The sequence below is a fragment of the Artibeus jamaicensis genome, unplaced genomic scaffold (genome assembly GCF_021234435.1).
Source record: "Artibeus jamaicensis isolate MK-2021 breed Jamaican fruit bat unplaced genomic scaffold, CSHL_Jam_final scaffold_1019, whole genome shotgun sequence".
Taxonomy (NCBI): Eukaryota; Metazoa; Chordata; class Mammalia; order Chiroptera; family Phyllostomidae; genus Artibeus; species Artibeus jamaicensis.
This window is the reverse complement of record NW_026522025.1, coordinates 2,079,583-2,103,479: the sequence shown is the minus strand read 5'-3', so window position 1 is coordinate 2,103,479 and position 23,897 is coordinate 2,079,583. Positions and strand designations below refer to the sequence as shown.

Below are 23,897 nucleotides of genomic sequence, written 5' to 3'. Positions count from 1 at the left end.
TTTTTTCTGAAGTGTGACTTTAAGCTGCTTTTTCAGCAGCTGAATGAACTACGGTTCATTTTTGTGCTGCCTTCATAGTGTGACACTTATGTTAGTGCCCACCTTGGGTCGAGAAAGCACAGTTGGCCTGTCCTCTTCTTTTCCTGTTAGTGTAATCTGCATTTGTTTTTGAAACTGTTTTTTCATGATGTTTCAGATTCTGACAGATGTGATTGGAGTTGCTTCGTGCCCTATACTGTCTATGTACTTTATATATACATCTTTGTGTAGTATTTGTTTCATGGTTTCTTAACAAGTTTAGCTTTCTGTGAGACTGTGATTTCCTTTAAGATGGACATAATTTCTTCTTATTTTTATATTGTGCTTGGAAATAGTAGATGTTAAGTAAATATTTGGTGAATACACTTATCAAATAGTGGGAGGAGCACTGGTCTAATCCTAAAACCTTTAGAGTTAAAAAATATCTTTTCTCTTTCCTCTGTTTTCTTTTTTTCTTCTTTCCTCTGTTTTAGTATGCAATGTTTTCTTGCTGAGGAATTCCTTTCCTACTGCCAGTTTTTGTATAGCTTTATTTGCTGATGAGTTCTACCATTCTGCTCACCTTTCTAAGGCCAGTTTGTTTGCCACCTTAGTGGGCTGAAGTCTAGAGACTAGAAATTAATAGGAATGTGCAGTTAATGTACTTTTGAGCTGATCTTTTCCACTCCTCTCCTGACCGTCTTTCTTCTTGCAGTCATTTATGCCATTATAGAATTTGAGACTAATGCACAAACAGATTTGGTTTGGAAACCCCTTTATAAGCTTGGAAAATAGATTCTAGTTTGGAGAAGAACAAGGAGTCCTAGCTATACTTTATTTAATTCTCAGTCCAAAGATATGAAGATTATAGATTAACTTAAGGGTATGGGATAACTCAGAAAATATAGAACAAATTTCTTGGCCTTCATTTCTGGGGTGGCCATAACAATAACTCAGACCCTGATATGGAGTAACATCAACCCAAGTTTCTCCAAGATTCTTATGTCTGTGAAAAACTGGAAATTTTTGTTTGATGGTTTTTCTTCCCTAGTTAGGTTAGATCCTTTGCCCCTTAACTGTTTGGTTGTGGAAATACCAACTCTCAATCTGGTAGCTTCCTAATTATTTTCCCTACGTCTAGTCTTGCTCCACTCTTGCTGATTCTTCATAGTGCTTCGGCTCTCCTTGCATTTGTTTACACATTTGTTTATTCACTCAGTAAGTATTTTGTACTCTGATCCAATCCCAGATATATAATGGAGACAAAAATGGGCATCATATTTGTTTTCATAGAACTTACAATTTAGTAACAGGTATAGACATAACCAATTTCTAAAGAATAAATTGTAACTTACAATCACTGATCTTTCAAGAGTACAAATATAATCATGTCACCCCTGTGACTGAAAAAAATTTCATATACCTTACCGAACAACTAAAAAATGATTATCTCAGCAGATAAAGAAAAAGCATTTAACAGAATTCAATATCCATTTGAAAAATATTCTCCAAAATTATGAATAAAAAAGGCAGATTGCTCAACTACTAAAAAAGGTCATTTACAAAAATTCAGCACCTAATATACTTAATGAAGGTATGAGTGCTTTGACCCTGAGGCAGAAAACAAGGCAGGATGTTCCTTCCTGCCCTGTCTATTCAGCATTCGTTCCACTGCAGGTGGAATAAATGCAATGCAATAAAGCAATAAAAAGAAGTAAAATTTCAGAAAGAATTATTAGTAGAAAAGAATTAAAAATATTTCATTCAAAAAAATGCAATAATCTATGTAGAAAACCCTAAAGAATTTACAAATAGGTTACTAGAACTAATAATTGAGTTTAGCATGGTGAAAAGATACAATGTCAATATACAAAAATCAATTCTATTTTTATACTAGTAGCACATAATTAAAAACTAAAATTTTAAAAATATCTATTTACCAAAGGGGTAAATTTAGCAAAAAATATGTGAGGCCTTATACTGCAACTACAAAACATGTCTGAGAAAAATTTAAGATGTAAACAAATGGAAAGATATATCATGTGCATGAATGGTACAACTCACGAGTATTAGAATGTCCTTTTTTTCTTCACACTGATCTATAGAATCAGTGCAATTTGGTAAAAATTTCAGGTTTTTAAAAAAACATATTGAGAAGTTTACTCTTGTTTATCTTAAAATGGAAGTGGTGTAGAATGTTCAGAATAATTCTTAGAGAGGCCCTGGCTGGTGTGGCTCAGTGGATTGAGCGGCGGACTGTGAACCAAAGTGTCACTGGTTTGATTCCCAGTCAGTGCACATGCCTGGGTTGCAGGCCATGACCCCGGTGGGGGGCGCTTGAGAGGCAAGCACACATTAATATTTCTCTCCCTGTCTTTCTCCCTCCCTCCCCCTCTCTAAAAATAAATAAATAAACCCTTAAAAAACCAAAATAATTCTTAGAAATAACTCTATACCGCCTAATTTTAAGACAGATTTTGAAGGTACTAATCATGATAATATATTATTGGCAAAAGAGATAGACAAATAGGTCATTAGCACAGATAGAGTGTCTAGAAATGGACTTACTATACCTGGTTAATCAGTTTTGGAATAGATACTCTTTTCAACAAATGGAGCTGGCACAATTGGATATCCAAATGCTACATACATATATTAACCTTGATGAAGAAGAACCTTAACCCTTATACCATATACAAAAATTAATTTCAAATAATTTACAAACCTACATGTAAGAGCTAAAACTATAAAATTTATGACAGAAAATCTTTGAGTTTGGCTTAAGCAAAGTTTTCTTTGTTTTTCAGATAGGACACAAAAAGCACAAACCATAAAAGAAAAATTAAAATATTGAACTTCATTAAAATTATACACTGCTGTCTGAAATACATTCTTAAGAAAATGGAAAGATAAGCTGAAGACTGGGAGAAAATATTTGCAAAACATTCACTTTGTAAAGGACTTGTATCCAGGCCCCTGACCAGTGTGCTCAGTTGGTTGTGAAGCCGAGTGTCACTGGTTCTGTTAAGTCACTGCTTGTTCTTGGGTAAATCATTTCCCAAAGGAGTTTTAAATATCCCCTGAGATGGGTCCTTTTTAGCCCTGAAAATCTAATATGCCTCCTCTGGTACAAAATCTGATCTTTTTCCCAAAAGAAGAGCTTTCATAGTTAAAACAAGTATTTATAGGAGCTGGCTGGTGGCTAAAATGTTTAAAATAAGGAAAATGAATAGAGGCATTAAGAATATTCTGATGTGAAAAAAATGTTAATTGAAAGAAGGGGGAGGAAATTTGTTTTTGAGAATTTGCTTGCTAAAAATACACATGACATTTTTGTACATTGTTTCTTGTAGGTGCCAGATTTGATTGCCCTTTTTGTGTCTACTGAGATAGGCCGTTTCATTTTTCTTTTGGAGACACTTTTAACCTTGTGGTGCCACCTTGTGTTGACATTTTTTAAATTAAAGTAATGGTAATAGGTGGCATTAATATGAAATGTATTCTTAGTTTTTTAAAAAAAAGTTAAGTGTGGATTTGAGGCCTGTGAAGTCCTATAATTTGGCTCAGTAACCCTCATGTAGTGACAGAACTGACATAAGGCTTTTCATCCTAGTGATCGTAACATTGCTGCAGTGTCCTGTATTCTGCTGGAAAGTTATTAGTACACCCCCAATATAGAGTCTTTTTTTACATCCTTCCAATGTTTAGTTGTTTTCTACAAATTTATAAAGGTTTAGTACTGTAAATTTACATCATGAATTCTTTCCAAATAACCTTAAAAGAAGGTAGTGAAATCTATAGAAAATGGATTTATTACAATCTGGGAATCTGAAGGAAAATAAAAACAACTATATAAAATTATTTTTCTCAGGCAGTAGATGGCAGATGAAGTGTTTATAAACCTGTTTTCAATTTATTGGAGTGTAGCAGAGTAAACAGAATGACTTTTTGCCAATTACTTCTTTTTTGAGCAGGACAAAATTTGTTCAGAGTAATTGCTGACTAAGGTTTGACGAAGGCTGGCCTGCAGGTCCTTCTTTCCCTCCCTCCCTCCCTCCCTCCCTCCCTCCCTCCCTCCCTCCCTTCCAAGTCTCTTGTCACTAAAAACTAGAAAGTTGCTGTTAAAAACAACAAAAAAGGGCATTTATTATATAATCAGCAATATTTGAAATATTGATATAAAATGATAAAATAGTTAGGTGTAATAATTTATAGTTCTTGGGGATATAAAACCATGTGAATGTAGAACATCATAATTTCCAATGTTAAAGGTAAGTATTACCATATAAAATAGAAGTAATATGTCTGATGATGGTGTAATATGCTTTTATGAGCTACATCTTTGCTTAGTTTTTCTGAACTGTTCAAACTAGGGGAAAATTTGGGATTTTTGTAATAACTTTGTATGAGAAAGAAAAAATTTTAAAAAGTTGTTTCTGTCCTCAGAGGAGTAACCGGCATTACTGCCTGTATAAGGACCTAGAAAACTAGGCCAAATAGCTGACAGTTGTGTTTAGGTATTGGACAGCAGGCAGCATAGGAGGCCTGTGATACACGAGGAAAGGGAAGCGGGCAAGGTAAGCTCTATAGTCTCCTCTAATTTGTGCCTGGAGGGAATTTCTAGACCACCCTTCGGGGATAGGGAGCCCAAGCAGAGCCTAACAGTTTTGCTGAGTTGAAAAAAAAGTAGTAGGAGATCCATGAAGCTGAAATGACTGGACTATATAGGGTGGAGAAATAGAGAAAAGAGCTACCCAGAGGAACAATCCAGAAATGTGGTTTGTGCTCCCTTCAAATCTTTGACTGAATAATACTCTGTACCTCATAGGGTAAGCCAAACAATTTTTGAGCTCATAGGTATGGATAGGAAACTATTAAATTTCTTTACTCAGAGGAAAGAGATTCTGTTGAACACGAGGGACAATTATTAGAGGCTCCAGAGAAATATTTTTATTAGTAATTAAAACTGGGAAATTTAAGTATGCATTAATAGATAACATGAATGAACCATTTAAATGTTAACATGAGTGAGATTCTTAGTGAAAGATAGTTTATAAAAAATTTTTATTTATTGATGTTTTAGAGAGAGACAGAGAAACAGACATCAATGTGAGAAACATTGATTGGCTGCCTCCTGCAGGTGGCCTAACTGGGAATTGAACCTGCAACCTAGGTATGTACCCTGACTGGGAATCAAACCTGCAACTCTCTGGTGTATGGGATGACAATGAAACCAATTGAGCCACTCAGCCAGGGTGCTAATTAGTTTTCCAAAATAAAAAATACTGAGAAAAAGGGCATTTTTTTACATTTTTGCAAACTCTTCAATTTCTATGTAGAAGACTGTTGGATTGTTATATTTGCTTCTCCATTTTTTCTCTTGTAATGTGTTACTTCTCTTGAAATATTTTAGGAAAATGTGGCCACAAACAGATATATAATTGTAGAAGGGAGGAGTATTTTAATAGACTTTTCAGATAATATTCTTTTAGTTTTATTTGATATTCTTATTTGATGCTGAACCAAAATTTGGCTTGTTAAAGGTTAGTAACAATGTGAAATCTGAAACCACATCAATGAAAATTTAGCATTGTGCTGTTTTAAAGTCCTGTGGAATACCTTTACTTTAAGTGCATGATTTTGTAATACCAGGAAATTGTCATTTGGAAACTATTGGTTCACCTTGTTATAAAGATCAACCAAATGTTGACATGTTACATTTTGTAATATTGATAAATCACATTTGTTAATGTCATTACTGATCTCATAGAAAAAATATTGTAAGTTTTGGGATGCTATCAGGCTCATAGTGACAGATACACATTTTTTAAAATTTGGATTTTAGTTTCAAGACCCATTCTGTTATTGAAAAAAAAAGTCAGTTGTTTTCTTTGCATTGGCAGGCTTTGTTTATGTTTGAGGAAATACCAAGACTGAATAATATAGTGTGCAGTCGTTTGTTCAAGTAAAAATTGTGCTCTGTGAAAAAAACAGTTCATCTCATAGTGCAAACAAACGCTTTTCCTCAAGACTACTGCTATACTTCAGTATGAAGCAGAAGTTCCTTATGGGTAGTGTTCATTTCATCACACACAAATGTAAATGGATTAAATGCTCCAATCAAAAGATAGGGTGGATGAATTAATAATAAAACAAGACCCATACATATGCTACCTACAAGAGACCCCCTTCAGATAGAAAAACATCACAGACCCAAAGTAGAGGAATGGGAAAGATATTTAATGAAAATGGAAATAAAAAAAGGAGCTGAGGTAGCAATACTTATACCAGACAAAATAGACTTTAAAATAAAGGCATTTTGTTTTAAGAGACAAAGAGGATTCAGCAGTTCACTTCTGGATATTCAAAGAAACTCAAAACACCGATTGAAAGGATGTATGCATCTGTATGTTCACTAAAGCATTGTTTACAGTGGCTAAGATATGGAAATGACTTAAATGTTTATTGATGAAAAAGTGGATAAAGAAGAGGTGGTATATATATATATATATATATATATATATATATATATATATATATATATACACAATGGAATATTACTCAGCCATAAAGAAGAACGGAGTTTGCCATCTACAACAACATGGATGGACCTAGAGGGTATTATGCTAAGTGAAATGAGTCAGATAGAGAAAGACAAATGCCATATTATTTCTCTTAAAAACCTAAATAAATGAACAAACAAACTAAAAACAAATGCATAGATACAGATAACATTTTGATGGTTGCTAGGTGAGTGAGAGGTTGCGGGGGGGTGGATGATGAAAAGGAAGGAATTAAGATGTACAAATTGCCAGTTTTAAAAATAGTCATGGAGATGTAAAGGACAGCATGGGGAACATAGTCAGTAATATTGTAATAACAATGTTTGGTATCAGATAGGGTACTAGACCTATTTAGGGGATCACTTTGTAAATTAAATAAAGGTCTAACCACTATGATGTACACCTGAAACTTACATAATCTTGTATAAGAATTGACCGTCAAAACCTCCCCATAAGAAAACCCATGCCCAGATGATTCACAGGTAAAATCTATATAATATTTAAGCAGGAGATATTAGCAATCATTAACCAATAGAGAAATGTTAAATATTTCCTAATTCATTTTATGAAACTAGCATACCAAAACCAGCTGAAGACATTGCAAGTAATACCTTACCTGTAATACCAAAACCAGCCAAAGACATTACAAGTAAAGAAAAGTACAGATCGTTATTTCTTATAACCATAGAGGCAAAAATTTCTAAAAAATATTTGCAAACTGTATTTAGTAAAATACAATAAAATACTTACCTATGTATATGGTAACCTCATGGTCAAGTGAGCATTATTCCAGAATGCAGGACTTCTTTAACAGCTTGAAATTCATTATTGTAATTCACCATATTAGTACAGCAAGTGAAAAAATTTCTCTGATCATTTCAATAAGTGCAGGGAAAAGCATTTGACAATGTTTAATAGCATATTTTTTTTTTATTGTTCAGTTACATTTGTCCCAATATTTCCCCCATGGCTCTCCCCTGCCCCACCCACCACCTACTCCCTGAATCAATTCCTGTCCTATTGTCCATTACCATGGGTCTTGTACACATGCTCCTCAACTAGGCCCTTCCTGTTATCCCTTTCCCCCCTCCCCTCTGGTCACTGTCAATTTGTTCCTTATTCCATGTCTCTTTTTCTCGTTTGTGTGTTTCATTCGTTAGGTTCTACTTATAGGTGAGATCCTACGGTATTTGTCCTTCCCTGCCAGTCTTATTTCACTTAGCATAATGCTCTCCAGTTCCATCCATGCTGTTGTGAGGGGTGGGATTTCTTTCTTTCTTTCTGCTGTGTAGTAGTCCATTGTATAAATGTACCAAAATATTTTGATACACCCATCATTTCCTGATGGGTGCTTAAGCTGTTTCTAGCACTTGGCTATTGTAAATAATGCTGCTATGAACATTGGTGGTGCATAGATTGTTTTGAATTGATGTTTCAGGATTCTTTAGGGTATAGTCCCAGCAGTAGGATTACTGGATCAAAAGGTATTCCATCTTTTAATTTTTTGAGAAAATTCCATACTGTTTCCCATGGTGGCTGCACCAGTCTGCATTCCCACCAGCAGTGCACTAGGGTTCCCTTTTTCCCACATCCTCTCCAACACTTGTTTGTTGATTTATTTATGATGGTCATTCTGATTGGTGTGAGGTGGTATCTCATTGTTGTTTTAATTTGCATCTCTGTGATGGCTAGTGATGTTGAGCATTCTTTCATGTGTATATGGGCCCTCCGTATGTCCTCTTTGGAGAGGACCTGTTCAGGTCCTTTGCCCATTTTTTAATTGGGTTGTTTGTCCTCCTCTTATGGAGTCATATGAGTTCTTTATATATTTCAGAGATCCAACCTTTGTCCGAGGTATCATTGGCAAATATGTTTTCCCATATTGTTCATTCCCTTTTCATTTTGCTGATGTTTTCTTTAGCTGTGCAGTAGCTTTTTAATTTGATAAAATACAGCACCCATTTATGATAGAAAACACTCAACATAGTGGGAGCAGAGGGAACATACCTCAACATAATAAAGGCCATATACAAGAAGCATCAGCCAGCATCATGCTCAGTGGGCAAAAACTAAGAGCTTTCCCTAAAGCTCTTAGGGAAAAGGGAACAAGACAGGCATATCATGTTTTTAAGTTAAACTTGCAGCAACGTAAGAATAGAAAATTTATCAGCCTGACAAAACAAACTGCCAAAGAACATATAACTAATATGATACTTTATAATTAAAGACTAAAAAATACTTCCCTCCTAAGATCAAGAAAAATGCAAGGCCCCTTCATAACATGTCCGTCTATTCAGCACTTTATAAAAGATATGCAGATAGCCAATAAGTGCGTGAAAAGATTCTCAGTATCATTAGTTATTAATCATCAGGGAATACAAATTGAAACCACAATGATAAACTGCTTCATACCCACTGGAATGGCTAAAATTAAAGGACAGAAAATTCTAATTCTTGGTAGTGATATGGAGCAATGAAAACTTTGGTAGAATGCAATATGGTGCCATCACTTTGGAAAAAAGTTTGGGGGCAACTGTAATTGAACAATTAAAAAAAAGAAAATGAATTCTTAATTACTGTATACTTGATTGTTTTAATAATAATAATAATAGCAACAACAACAATAATATAGAATGATGGTATTGTACCATAATCCAATGTGAACACATTAGTTTATTAAAGTATTAATGAACATAGCAAAGAAAGTTTGGCAGTTTTTTAATAAAGTTATCATACATTTACAGTCTAGCAAGTCCATTCTTAGGTATTTACTCAAGAGAAATCACATATATTGCAGTATTTATGAAAAGTTTTATACAATAAAGTTAATTGCAGCTTTATTTCTTTACAATAGGGAAAAACAGTAACAAACTAGTTGTTCATCAACTGGTGAAATTGACAAATAAATTGTGCTGGATCCATATGTGTTAGTTATTTTTTGTAACAAATTACTTAAAACTTAGTGCTTTTAAGAAAACATTTGTTACCCACAGTTTATGTAAGTCAGGAATCTAGGCATGGCTTAGCTGGTCTCTAATGGGCTGCTGTCAGAATTGTCTTAAGGCTCAACTAAAGGATCCACTTTGGGGATCTCTGATGTGATTGCATAGGATCCATTACCATGTGGGCTGTTTAACTGGGAGCCTAATTTATTCACTCACTCTTGGATGTCGTCCCCTTAGTTCCTTGTTTTGTTTGCCTCTCTATAGAGCACTTCACAGCAAGGCAGCTGGCATCATCAGAATAAGCACGTAAGAGAGCAATAGAGGATATGCTAACAACATGGAAATCACAGTCTAGTAAGGTGGAAGTCATTGTTTTATATCCTCAGAAGTGATACCTCATCACCATTATTGTATTCTCTTTGTTAAAAGTACTTTGATACAGCCCATGCTCAAGGGGGAGGGGATTGCAAAGGTCATGAATACCATGAGGTGGGGAACATTGGGAGCCATTTCAGCTGCCTTGGGTGCTATAATGGAGAACTGCTAAGCAATGAGAAGGAACTGTTTATTGATATACAGAATGACATGGATGAGTCTTAAAAAACATGCAGAGCAAAAGAACCCAGACATAAAAGAGAACAGACAAACAAGAGTGAGAAGGAAGATCAGAACTTGGTGTGGGGGGGGTAGGCTTTTTTTCCAAAAGTGCACGAGCAAACTTTTTGTGATACTGGAACTGTTTTTCATTTTGATTGTGGTGGTGGTTACAATGGTGTTTATGTCAAAACTTATAAGCAAATTTTATTATATGTAAATCATATTCAGTGGTTTTTTAAAAAGTATGCTACTAGATTCAATATACTATTCTTTAAAAAAAACTTTTCCCCTAGTTTTATTGAGATATTATTATACAGCCTTGTAGAAGTTTAAGGTATACAGTGTAATGACTCGACTTACACATATTGTGAACTTACCACAATCAGTGTAGTTAATATCTAATATCACATAGAGATGCACATCACATAGAGATACAAAAAGGAAAGGAAAGCTTTTTTTTATTTCCTTTGATGAGAACTCTTAGGGTTTACTCTCTTAACAGCTTTTAAATATACCACATAGCATGTAACTACAGTCATCGTGTAATACAGTATATCCCCAGTACTTACCTTATGGCTGGAAGTTTGTGCCTTTTGACCACCTTCATCCAATTTCTTTACCACCCACTTCCCGCTGTGGTTACAACAAATCTTATGTCTTTTTCTATGGAATTTTTAAGGTTCCATGTTAAGTGAGATAAACAGTATTTATCTTCCTCTATTTACTTCTTTCACTTAGCTTAATGCCCTCAGGGTACATTCATATTGTTGCAAATGGCAGAATTTCATTCTGTTTTTAATATTCCTTTGTGTGGGTATATATATACACACACATATATATTATTATATACCACTTCTTATTCATCCATTGATAGACACTTAGGTTACTTTGGCTATTGTAGATAATGCTGCTATGAGCCTGGGGGTGCTTTGACCTAGTGTTTTTGTTTCCTTCAGATATATTCCCAGAAGTGGAATTGCTACATCATGCGGTAGTTCTATTTTTATTTTTTGAGAATCCTCCATGTGTTTTCCATAGTGGCTGTGCCAGTTTACAATCCCAACAGTGCACAAAGGATTGCCTTTTCTCCACATCCTTCTCAGCATTTGTTATCTCTTAACTCATTGATCATAACCATTTGTATATATTTAGGAAAATGTGTGCAGGTCCTTTGTCCATTTTAAAATTAGGTTATTTAGTGTTTTTGCTATTGAGTTGTATGAGTTTTTTATATATTTTGCATATTAATCGTATACCAGATAAATAATTTGCAAATTCAATGGACTATTCTTGTTGACATTAACGTATCTTCACAGTTTACCAAATAACATATAGGGCTATCATAGTGGCTGTGCTGTCTTATGTTAGGATCTCTGGAGTCAGGAAGATCCAGATATGGATACTGGCTCTGAAATCTGCTGCATTCTAGCACTTAACTGCCCCAAATTGTTTTGGATATCCTTGTACAGTTACTACTGTCTATTAAGAACCTGTACTGGCCAGGTACAGTGCTATTACCTTAATCAATGTGTATTAATCAAGTACAACTCAAAATACCCAACATATTTTTTTGAGTCCCTTGTATGTACTGAACACATACTAATACAAAATATTTCCATGCCTTACATCATTTAATACGGCAACCCAGTGAATTGTTGGTACTGTAGTTATCCCCACTGCGCAGAAGAAGAAATTGAGACCAATGGACAAGACTTTAAAACATGAGAAATTCTGGTGGCTGTCATGATTCTGGTTTTGTTTTCTGTTTCTCTCTACCTGTGGAACAAAAGACCATTTGTTTTATGTGTTACCAAAACTTGCTGCAAAGAGTAATGGGACTTTTACTTAAAATCTTCTTTTTTGTTTATCCTTTAAGAAACTTCTTTTAGGCTATGGATGCTAAGAGCATCTCCTAGAGTCTGAGTGGGCGGTATCAGGTGAAGGAGGTGTCTAAGAGGAAAGCAGTGAGAAGACTTGTAAGAGCATACAGAACAATCCTTTGTCAACAGTGACAGTTATGAACACTTAAGTTGATAAATTTTATGTTTCTGAGATATTGAACCATACTTATTTTTATGATGTTTAATCACTATCCCAGGTGCCCAGATAGGAATTTCCTTTAAGAACATAGAGAACTGTCTCTAAGTCCATGAAGGGTTTGATTGTGGCATTGCTTACTTAGGCACCTGCTATGTTTTCATAGAACTTCTATGACATAAGCTTTTTCTCTCCTCCTATTACTTTATTTATCATTGTGGAATTATTTTTCTCTTTTAATATATAACAATCAGTTTTTTAGTATTTACTCATTTATTATAATTTGAATTGAATTATGTTTTAACCTAAAATTATAGACTGACACTAACCTAATAAGATGTATAAAATATTTGTACATTTTGATTCAACAACCTGTTTAATAAACTTTAGTAACAGAAACTAGCTGGTTGATTTATAAGTAGACATGATTTTTTGAAAACTAATTTGTGGAGCACTGGGCAAATTGTGATTCCTCACTGTTGCTCATTAGCAGCATGTTTATTTTTGCGTTTATATCTTTCAGTCTTTTGTCTTTACAAAAGAGAATATCCTTGCCTTTGGTTTTTTGGTTTATCTCTTCTTCACAATCCAGTTGTACTTCAAGCTTGGTTTAAACTTACTGTATTTTTCTGAATATAAGATGCACACCCCCCAAATTTGGGAAGAAAACAGGGGTGCATTTTATAGTCTGAATGTAGCTTACCTGGCTTGCTGTGGCAGGGGATAGGCCATGGAGTAAGGTCACAGGTTATTAAATATTTTACCACATTTTTTGCTTCAAAATTTTTGTTTCCTATTTTCACCTCTAAAACCTAGGTGTGTTTTATGGGCTGGTGTGTCATATAGTCCTGAAAATATGGTAGTTTTTCTGCAAGCTTGATTTAAGTCTCATCTCTCTCACAGAGCCTTCTCTGTTTGATCCAACAACGTGTTTCTTTTTTTCTTTCTGAAATTCTGTTGCTTTTATCGGTAACACAATTTACGTTGTGTTCTAGATTATTGGCTCTGTTTTTCAGCTACTTTTATTGATGCTATTTCTTTTCATCCTTGGATCCCAGACTTTGAGAAGGTAGACATAATTATTTCACATTTTATAGATGTAAAAACTAAGAACAGACAAGCTTTTGATTTCTTCAAGATGAGACTTTAATCTAAATCTTCATTCCAAAATCTGCTTTCCCTGTACTATGATGACTCAGGATTTATACTTTAGTGTCTACTCCTTCCGTATTCTGAGCACATATATGTTGTCAATTGATTGGTTTAAAATAGATTGTTTCTCTTCAGACCCCCCCAATCACTGATATCTGTTTCTTTAAAGAAAGGTATGTAATTAAGTAACTACCTAATTAATTAATTGTGGAATCTTTTGTCATAATTAATGTTGAAGCCTGAGTTCTTCAAAGGGGAACATGTTTTTTGATCAAGATTTGAAGTTTGGACTGTTGCAATTTTTGTTATTTACTCATCAGACAATGTCATTGACTTGCATACCATATGTCTAATATGAATGCTAGCCCAAGATGTGAACAAATGTTGATTACATTTTATTTATTTTATTTTTTAGTAAAAATAAGCTTTCAGTTTAATTAACTTTTGACTATGTATAATAGAATTTTTAATTTTTTCCCTTTTTTAAAATTGTGGTTCAAATACAGTTGTCTTCATTTTTACCCCACTATGGACCCCCACCTCCCACCCTTGCACCTACCCCCCTTTGGCTTTGTCCGTGTGTCCTTTATACATGTTCCTTGATGGACTTCCCCTATTTCCCGGATTATCGCTCTTCCCCCTCCCCTCTGGTTATTGTCAGTTTGTTCTTTATTTCAATGTCTCTAGTTATATTTTGCTTGCTTGTTGTTTGTTGATTAGATTCCACTTACAGGTGAAATCATGTGGTATTTGTCTTTAACTGCCTGGCTTATTTCACTTAGCATAATGCTCTCCAGTTCCATCCATATTGTTGTGAAGGGTAGAAAGAAAGAAAGAAAGAAGGAGCTCAGATTCCATTATTTTGTTAGTAATATTTGGTCTCTTCTTATTTATACAGGAGAAATTAAACAAATTCTAGAAAATGAACTCCAGATACCTGTGTCTAAAATGCTGTTGAAAGGCTGGAAGACTGGAGATGTGGAAGACAGTGTGAGTTTCTTTATTTTTATTACTTTTATTTTTCAATTACAGTTCACATTTGGTATTATTCTGTAATAGTTTCAGGTATACAGCAATATTGTTATCATGTACTTTACAAAGTGGTCCCCCAATATTTCAGGTACCCACCTGCCTCATACAGTGTGAGTTTCTTAAATTGCCTAGAAATAAAATTAAGTTATACAGTTAACTAAATGATATATACAAGTTGGCTTTTATTAGTGCTGTTACATATGACAGGAGTAGATTTGGTAATAACCTAGTTTAAGAAATTAGCACATAATATTTTTCAAGATAAGACATTTTTATGACAAATCAGCAGTTTTAAAGGAGTTTTGGCCCTGGCTGGTGTGGCTCAGTGGATTGAACACTGGACTGTGAACCAAAGGGTCGCTGGTTCAATTCCCTGTAAGGAAACATGCCTGGGTTGCAGGCCAGGTGTCTGGTTGGAGGGTACATGAGAGGCAACCACACATTGATGCTTCTCTCCTCTTTCTCCCTCCTCTCTCCTCTCTGAAAAAGATAAAGATAAAAAAATGAAATAAAATAAAGGAGTTCAGTATATAAATGAAAACACTATGTAGCATATTTTCTGTATTTCTAACTATAGGAGTTTAACACTCTTTTTTGGAAGGTTTTACCTTTTTCTCAAATCTCATAGGGTGTCAGTAAGTGCCCTGGGGTAGTAATTTAATGAACAGTTTCTTGCTGGTCTGAAAGATGTCATACATAGAGTGTACATGGTGCCAAGTATTGATTATAGAACAAAGATAATAGGGGAAATTTTTATATTGGTAATTCTATTTCTTTATTTGTATTTATTTATTTAGCTCCATTAACTTTACAGTTGTGCATTTTCTTTTTTATTTTTTGTTTTTATTATTTAAAATCTATTTTATTGATTATGCTATTACAGTTGTCCCATTTCCCCCTCTTCATTCCCCTCCATCCTGCATACCCCCTTCCACCCACATTCCCTGCCCATTAGTTCATGTTCATGGGTTGTACATATAAGTTCTTTGGCTTCTACATTTCCTATACTATTCTTAACCTCCCCCTGTCTATTTTCTACCTACCATTTATGCTACTTATTCTCTGTACCTTTTCCTCCTCTCTTCCCGTCCCACTCCCCTGTTGCTAACCCTCCATGTGATCTCCATTTCTGTGGCTCCTCTCCTTATATAGCTGTCTACTTAGTTTTCTTTTGTTTTAGGTGTGGTTGTTAATAGCTGTGAGTTTGCTGTTCATATTTTTTAATTCCTTTTTCTTAGATAAGTTCCTTTAACATTCCATATAATAAGGGCTTGGTGATGAAAAACTCCTTTAATTTGACCTTATCTGAGAAGCACTTTATCTGCCCTTCCATTCTAAATGAAAGCTTTGTTGGATAGAGCAATCTTGGATGTAGGTCCTTGCCTTTCATGACTTGGAATACTTCTTTCCAGCCTCTTCTTGCCTGCAAGGTCTCTTTTGAGAAATCAGCTGATAGTCTAATGGGAACTCCTTTATAGGTAACTGTCTTCTTTTCTCTTGCTGCTTCTAAGATTCTCTCCTTATTTTTAATCTTGGGTAATGTAATTATGATGTAACTTGGTGTGTGCTTTCTTGGGTCCACCTTCTTTGGGATTCTCAGAGCTTCCTGGGCTTCCTAGAAGTCCATTTCCTTTGCCAGATTGGGGAAGTTGTCCTTCATTATGTATTCAGATAAGTTTTCCACTTGTTGCTCTTTGCTCTTCCCCTTCTGGTACCCTTATAATTTGGATGTTGGAATGTTTAAAGATGTCCTGGAGGTTCCTAAACCTCTCCTCATTTTTTTGAATTCTTGTTTCTTCCTTCTTTTCTGATTGGTTGTTTCTTTCTTTCTTCTGGTCCACTCCATTGATTTTAGTCCTAGTTTCCTTCCCATCACTATTGGTTCCCTGTACATTTTCCTTTATTTCACTTAGCATAGCCTTCATTATTTCATCTAATTTGAGACCAAACTCAACCAATTCTGTGAGCATCCTGATTACCAGTGCTTTTAACTGTGCATCTGATAGGTTGGCTTTTTCTTTGTCTCACTTAGTTGTATTTTTTCTGGAGCTTGGATTGGTTCTTTCATTTGGGCCATTTTTTGGGGGGGTCTGGGCATGCCTGTTACTAGTGAGGGGTGGAGCCTTAGGTGTTCACCATGGTGGGGCAACCGAGCTTGCTGCTTTGTGACGCCATATGGGGTTGAGAGAGAACAATGACACTTGCTCCACTCTGCCAGATTTCAGTTACTTCCCCTGCTACTCACAAGCAAAGTGGGCTCTTCTGGTGCTGATTCCCGGGTGGCTTGGCTTGTGTTCATTCTAGGACCCTTTGTGTCTTTCCAGCAAACTCTCCTGTGAGGCTCGGAGTTTCTCCCGCTGCTGCCTGAACCCCCACAGGTGTTTTCAATCAGTGGCTTGAGGCTTTATTTCCCTGTGTTAGGACGCCAGGTTGCGAGGTCTGTCTCGCTTCCCAGGTGTTCCTCCCAGTTTATCTGCACGTGAATGTGGGACCTCCCGCTCCACCAGCTGCTGCCTCGCCAGTCTGCCAGCCGCTGCCTTGCCTGCTCTGGTGCCCCACCACAGCTTTGCTAGGAGTTCTCTCTGCCCCGCTGCCTGTCTCCGCCCCTCCTACCGGTCTGGATGATGTTTCTTCTTTAACTCCTTGGTTGTCAGACTTCCATGTAGTTCAATTTTCTGTCAGCTCTGGTTGTTTTTTGTTTTTAAATTGTTGTCGTCCTTCTTTTGGTGTTGCGAGGAGGCACAGTGTGTCTACCTATGCCTCCATCTTGGCTGGCAGTCTATAGTTGTGCCTTATACTGGTAATTTTAAATGGTAGGAATATTTCTTTGTTTATTTGGATAAGTGGCGGTGGCATGGACTGAATTATATTTTAAGAATTTAAAAAAGTTTTGTACACTTAAGGTAGTAGTTGCTATTCTCAGGGACCTAGTAGCAGCCTTAAGTATAAAATATTTTATACCCTTTTTCTTTTCCTGACAGAAAGGGGAGAAATGGAAAGAAGTGAGTTAACTCTGAATATTAGATGTTTAAGGTGAAAATAATTATATATTTTTTAACACAAGCTATTGAGTTGATATTTCAGTATCCAGGCTTATAAAGTTAGAATCTTTAACTTTTGGTTCTTTTTTTTTTTTTTTTTGTCAATGGCTTCTGGTAGATGTAGTGCTTATATGTACTTATATGTGAGTTCACTTGATACATCAGAATTTTGAGTATTTCAAAATATTTACAGGAATTTGGGGTTAGTAAGATAGATTTAGGTACTAAGTTAGTGCTGTGCTAGATTAGGGGTCAGCAAACTTCTTCTGTGGAGCACTATAAAGTATTTTGACAGAGACCACATTCATACAACTTTATTACAGTATTTTTTATAATTGTTCTATTTTACTGCTAGTTATGCTTAATCTCTTACTATGCCTAATTTATAAATTAAACTTTATCGTAGGTACATATATATAGGGAAAATATAGTACATGTAGGATTCTGCAGTTTTGGACATCCACTGGTCTGGAAACCTGTCACCCATGGATAAGGGGCATACTGTGTGTCATTATTTTCCTTATTTCCACTTTTATATCCTTATTACTATCTTTTCCCTAAAAACTTTCAACTTTGAATTTCATGTCAAGAAATATCACCAGCCCTGGACAGTGTGGCTCAGTTTGTTGGAGCATTGTACTTAACTGAAGGATTGTAGGTTTGATTCCCCCTTAGGGCACATACCTAGATTGTGGGTTCCGCCCCCAGTCTGGGCACATGTGATGCCTGGTATGAGCACATGTGGGAGGCAACCAATCAATTCTCGTCTCTTGCATCAATGTTTCTCTTTCTCCCTTCCTTCTTCTTTAAAAATCAATAAAAATGTGCTTGGGTGAGGATTAAAAAAAGATTCTATCATCTAGCCTTGGCTGGTGACTCAGGTGGCTGGAGTGTTGTCCTGTATACCAAAAGGTTGCAGGTTTCTGGTTTATAATTGCTCTCTGTCTTAATTCATAGAAATTTTAATATCTTTTAAAGTGATTCTTTCAACACCTTGGTCTCCTAGTTCCTTGAACTTTTTTTTTCTACTGTATATCAGCCATATCTTCCCATGCTTTTAATCATTTATTTATAATAGTTCTCAAATTTCCATTTCAAGCTTCCATTTTCTTCTCAACATCTCTCATTTTTTTCCTTTGGTCTCCTAACTCCAACAATCCTTCAGCCCCATTTATACTTACAATCTACTGTTTGTGCTACATTTCATGATCATTACCTCTTTCATGCCCTCTCTTCCTTCCTTACAATTGGTTAAATTCCAGTTAGTCTTATACTCACTTTCTTGTGTATAGCCTCAACTCTTGCTTCATAGATCTTGCTTGATAAAAATCCTTACCTTGAATAAATCCAACATTTTTTCTTCTGTGCCTCATAAATAAATCTGTTTGGAGACAAACAAAACATGCTGATTGATGTGTCTTTAAAGTTATGACCATGATATTCAGAGAGCCTCTTAATGTTGTTATGCAGACATAATGTATGATTTATCCAGGTTTATCCACACTCTCCTAAATGGCACTTTTATACTTATCTTTTCACCAAACCTTTAAAACACCTCTCTCCTATTCTCTCTCTCAGCTGATGACTTCATTTTTTATTTCGTTTCATGGACAAAAAATAAAGGCAATTACAAGAGAATTTCTATAAGCTCCCAACATGGTCTCTGTTTACTTACTCAAATCTTATACATATACTATCCTTTTCTCCTGTTACTGTAGATCACTGATTTTTGAAACTTTTTCATCTCATGGCCCACATAAACTAATCACTAAAATTTTGCAGTACACCAAAAAGTATATTTTTTGCTGATCTGACAGAAAAGGAGTATAACTGTGATCGATTTACAAATAACAATAAAAAATAATAGTAATTACCTGCCAATTTTGTTCCATAGTGACTTTTTAAAAAATCAGGTGTCTGTACTTGTATGTAAGGATTTCTGGTACCAAGAATTAATGAATCAGATGCAAGCTTATTTTTGCGATGTGACCAGTAAGATGCAAGAGATTCAGTAAGGTTCAAGATGCAGTAAGGTTCAAGACAGGGCATTCATATCAGACAGCTATTGTTGTGTTGGCTGTTGCCATTTTTTAAAATTTGACAGTTTCAGAGAAAAGAGGTCAGTGCCCATGACAAAACTGTCAGGTATTGCATGTTTTAAAAATTCTTGTAGCACACTGGTTGAAAATCACTGCTCTAGATGGTCTGTTCCGTCTCCTAAGACCAAGCCTCCATGTTTGCTTTGGGATATTATTATTTATCTCCACTGGCCTATTCAAGGCCTTCACTCTTTCCTGTCTTTTTTGCATCATCAGCATTTTCCTCTAGTAGAGCACTACCATGAATATTCAAACATGATGTTATTTCTTCCATTTTTCTTGATCCCATCTCTGCTTTTAGAAAGTCACTTCATTTCTCTAGTCCCCTTGATAACAAAACTTCCCCCAAAGAGTTGTCTGTGTCTGTTGTTTCCAGTTTCTTTCCTCCCCAAATCTGTTCCCTGAATTCCAGGTTGTATATTCAGCTGCTTACTTATCTTTTCCTCTTGAATATCTAATATGTACTTCAAACCCCCATGTCTGAAGGGGAAATCTTTTTTCATCTGCATTCTTCCCCATTTCAGTGGAGGACAACTCCTTCCTTCCAGTTGTTCATTCTATTATCTCTTAGTTAATTATCAATTCCTTTCTGTCATAACACATATCCAATTGGTCAGGAAATCCTTTTGGTTCTGCCTTCAAAATACATTCAGAATTCAACTATTTTGTATTATTCTTACTGCATCACACTAGTGTAAGCTGTCATCAGCCTTCTCTTAGTATATTTCATTAGCCTCCTCTGTGTGCCTCTGCTATCCTGTCAACACCTTTCCCACCCATTTTCAATGCAGCTGACAAAGCAACCCTTTTTAAACACGATCAATCATATCACTCCAGTAATTTCCCATCTTATTCAGAATAAAAGTCAAAGCTCTTACATTAGCCTAAATGGCTCAACACATTTCCTGCTCCTACTGCTACTGTTAATCTCTCTGACCTGTTTCCTGCCAGTGCTCATTTGGTTTCAGTTACATTGGTCTCCTTGTTCTTTCTTTTTTTTAAATCCTCACCTGAGGATATGTTTATTGGTTTTGAGAGAGAGAGAAGGGGCAGGGAGAAACATCAGTTGGTTGTCTCCTGTACACACCCCAACAGGGGATGGAACCCACAACATAGGTATGTGTCCTGACTGGGAATTGAACCTTCAACCTTTTGGTGTATGGGATAGGACTCTAACCAACTGAGCCACCTGGTTAGGGTTCCTTGTTCTTTATTAGGCATTTTGCCCAGATGTTGCCTGAAATATTTTTTTCTATGTATTCTCATGGTTTCCTCAACACCTTAATGTCTTTGCTCAAATGAGAACCACCCTGATCACCCAGTTTAAAATTATATGACTCCCCATCCTTTTTTTCTTCACCTCTCCTTCCCTACTTTGTGTTTAATAGAAAAAAAGAGATCACTCTCCAATATTCAATTATATAGATTACTTATTTTAGTTACTGCTACTAAAGTGTAAGCCTTCTAAAATCAGGGGTGTTAGGCTATTCTGTCCACTGCTATATTCTCAGTGTTTAGAGTAGTTCTGACACAGATTAGGTAACTCAGTATATATCTGTTGAGTAGATATGTATGTCCTGGGTTATGATGTAAAGACATAAAATGATATGTAAAATGTGTTTCTTATCGTTTATTGCTACCAAAAAAATGTTTGCAATACATGGACAAGTATTTACCATCAAGTTGGGAGTTCAAAAGATATGTAGAAGTTTTTGGGGTTTTTTTAAAGATTTTATTTACTTATTTTTAGAGAGAGGGAAGGGAGAGAGAAAGAAAAGGAGAGAAACATTGATGTAAGATAGAAAGATCGATCGATTGCCTCTCCTACGCACCCCAGTCAGGGACCAAACCCACCACCCAGCCATGTGCCCTGACCGGGATTGAACCAGCGACTTTTCACTTTGTGGGGCAGTGCCAAACCCACTGAGTTAAGGAGTTGAGAGTTAAGTGACCTGAGTGACTTAAGTAACACTTAATAGAGACCTCATCCAAGTCGCTTTACTTCTCAGACTGCAGCTCCTCATCTATAAAGTCGAGGTGCTCTCTCTGATCTTTTTTTGCATCTGATGATGTCTGAAAGCCTACATTTCTAATTTTGGCTGGAATGAAGTGCTTATTAGTTGCAAGGATATACTTGTTCAGTGAATATATTAATATCTTAACTGTGTTCTCTATTTATATCTCTTCATGAGCCACAGAATTTTTATTTTAACATTCATACTTATGCTAATTTATATATGGGAGAAATAAGGTTATTTGCATTTCGTAGTTCTCATATATTACTTTATTTAGGAAATAGTCAAAAGATGAAAAGTCAAATTGTAATATTGACAGTTTTTCAAGAACTATAGGAAAAATTAACAATGCACAATCAACAGAAAAAATGCACAGTCAATATTTGCTTTTTGTGTTTTCTTTTTCAGACGGTCTTAAAATCGCTACATTTGCCAAAAAACAACAGTCTTTATGTTCTTACACCAGACTTGCCACCACCTTCATCATCTAGTCACACTGGGTAAGGTGTTTACTTTTTCCGTGAATCTGAAATGAAAAGTTTGATCGTTAATAACTTTGCTTTAAAATTTATATAAATATCAGAGTCAAATCAAATCAAAATCTTGTTGAAGCTTTAATGTGCTGACAGTGATAAACTTTATAAATTTTCAAATTCTATGGTTAGGCTAGTTTATTTGCTTGGTTTTAGTGGTAGTACCTCTTATCAAAAGAAACTCTTTAGCAAAACTCCACTATGTAAATAAGTCAAAACTGTAATTTCTATGTTTGAGGGGGAAGAACTAGAGTTGGAGAGAAGAAAGTAAGTAAGTGGAATTCCAGACTTTCCCATGGCTAAAGAAGGTATATGTTTAAGCAAAATTCCTTGGAGTTTGCAGAATACAGCTTGCAAGACACTGATAAAATTTTTTTATATTGCTGATATTATTTCTTTCCAAAATTAATGTTCTGTTAAAAAATAAGTCCTAGAAGGCAGCTGAGGCTAGATAATTGGTTGTTTATTTACTTATTTACCAAAAACTGGGTGAAAATATCAAATATAGAGTTAATGTTTTGAATTTCTCATAGGCCCAGTTCCTTTCTCTTTGACAACCATGAGCTGTTCTCTATATCTGTGGATCTGTTTCAGTTTTGTTTTGTTTACTCATTTCTTTTGTTTTTGTAGATTGCCACATATAATTAAACTCATTCAGTACTTTTCTTTCTTGGTATGACTTATCTCACTTAGCATAATAACCTTTAGGTCCATCCATGTCATTGTAGTTGGCAAGATTGCATTTTTTATTGCTGAAATATATACCTACGTGTGTGTGTGTATGTATATATGTATTGTATCACATCTTCCTTATCTATTCATCTATTGATGGACATCTAAGTTGGTTCCATATTACAACCAGTACAAGTAATACTGAAATGAATGGAAGCGCATGTATCTTTTCAAATTATTTTTATTCTCTTCAAATAAATACCCAGAAGTGGAATTGCTGGATCATTTTCAATTTTTTAAAATAAATTTTAAACATGAACCTCCATACTCTTTTCTGTACTTCACTAATTTACAGTCCCACCCACAGTGTGCAAAGCTTTCCTTTCTTCATATCCTTGCCAGAACTTGTTATCTGTTCATTTATTGATAATAGCCATTTGACCAGTGTGAGATTCTCATTGTGGTTTTGATTTGTATTTTTCTGTAATTAGTGCCATTGAGCATCTTTCCATATGTCTGTTAGCTACGTGTATGTCCTCTTTGGACAAATGTCTATTCAGGTACTGTGCCTGTTTTTAAAAATTATATTGTTTATCTTTTTTTGGTGTTGAGTTGTGTGAGTTCCTTATATATTTTGAATATTTACCTTTTATCAGATATATGACTTGCAAATATTTTCTCCCATTCAGTAGGTTGGCTCTTCATTTTGTTGATGGCTTCTCTTCACTGTGTGAAACCTTTTTAGTTTGATGTAGTTCCATGTGTTTATTTTTTCTTTTGTTTTCCTTGCCCAAGGAGACATATGCAAAAGATATTACTAAGAGGAATGTCAAAGAGATTACTGTCTGTGTTTTTTTCTAGGGGTTTTATGATTTCAGGTCTTAAATTCATTTTCAGTGGGGTTTTTTTATAGTATAAGTGGTTTTTGCATGTGTCTGTTCCAGTTTCTCCCAGTACCACTTATTGAAGAGACTTTCTTTACCCCATTGTATATTGTTGCTACCTTTGTTGTAGACTATTTGATCATTTAAGCAAGGATTTATTTCTGGGCTCTTTATTCTATTCTATTGACCTATTTATCTGTTTTTACACCAGTTCCATACTGTTTTTAATTATTGTAACTTTATAGTATAGTTTTATGCCAGGGAGTGTAATATCTCCTACTTTGTTCTATTAAAATTTCTTTGGCTATA

The 23,897-nt window shown here is 35.3% G+C and overlaps 1 protein-coding gene across 1 annotated transcript in view; it reads left to right on the top strand.

Annotated features, from left to right (window-relative positions):
• The window catches only part of FAF1 (Fas associated factor 1), a 410,524-nt gene that overhangs the window by 129,700 nt on the left and 256,927 nt on the right, over nt 1–23,897 (top strand). Inside the window, exons 5-6 of the mRNA XM_053655563.1 lie at nt 14,211–14,302; nt 21,908–21,999. Of these exons, the coding sequence (XP_053511538.1) occupies nt 14,211–14,302; nt 21,908–21,999 (184 nt within the window). The remainder of the gene's footprint in view (nt 1–14,210; nt 14,303–21,907; nt 22,000–23,897) is intronic.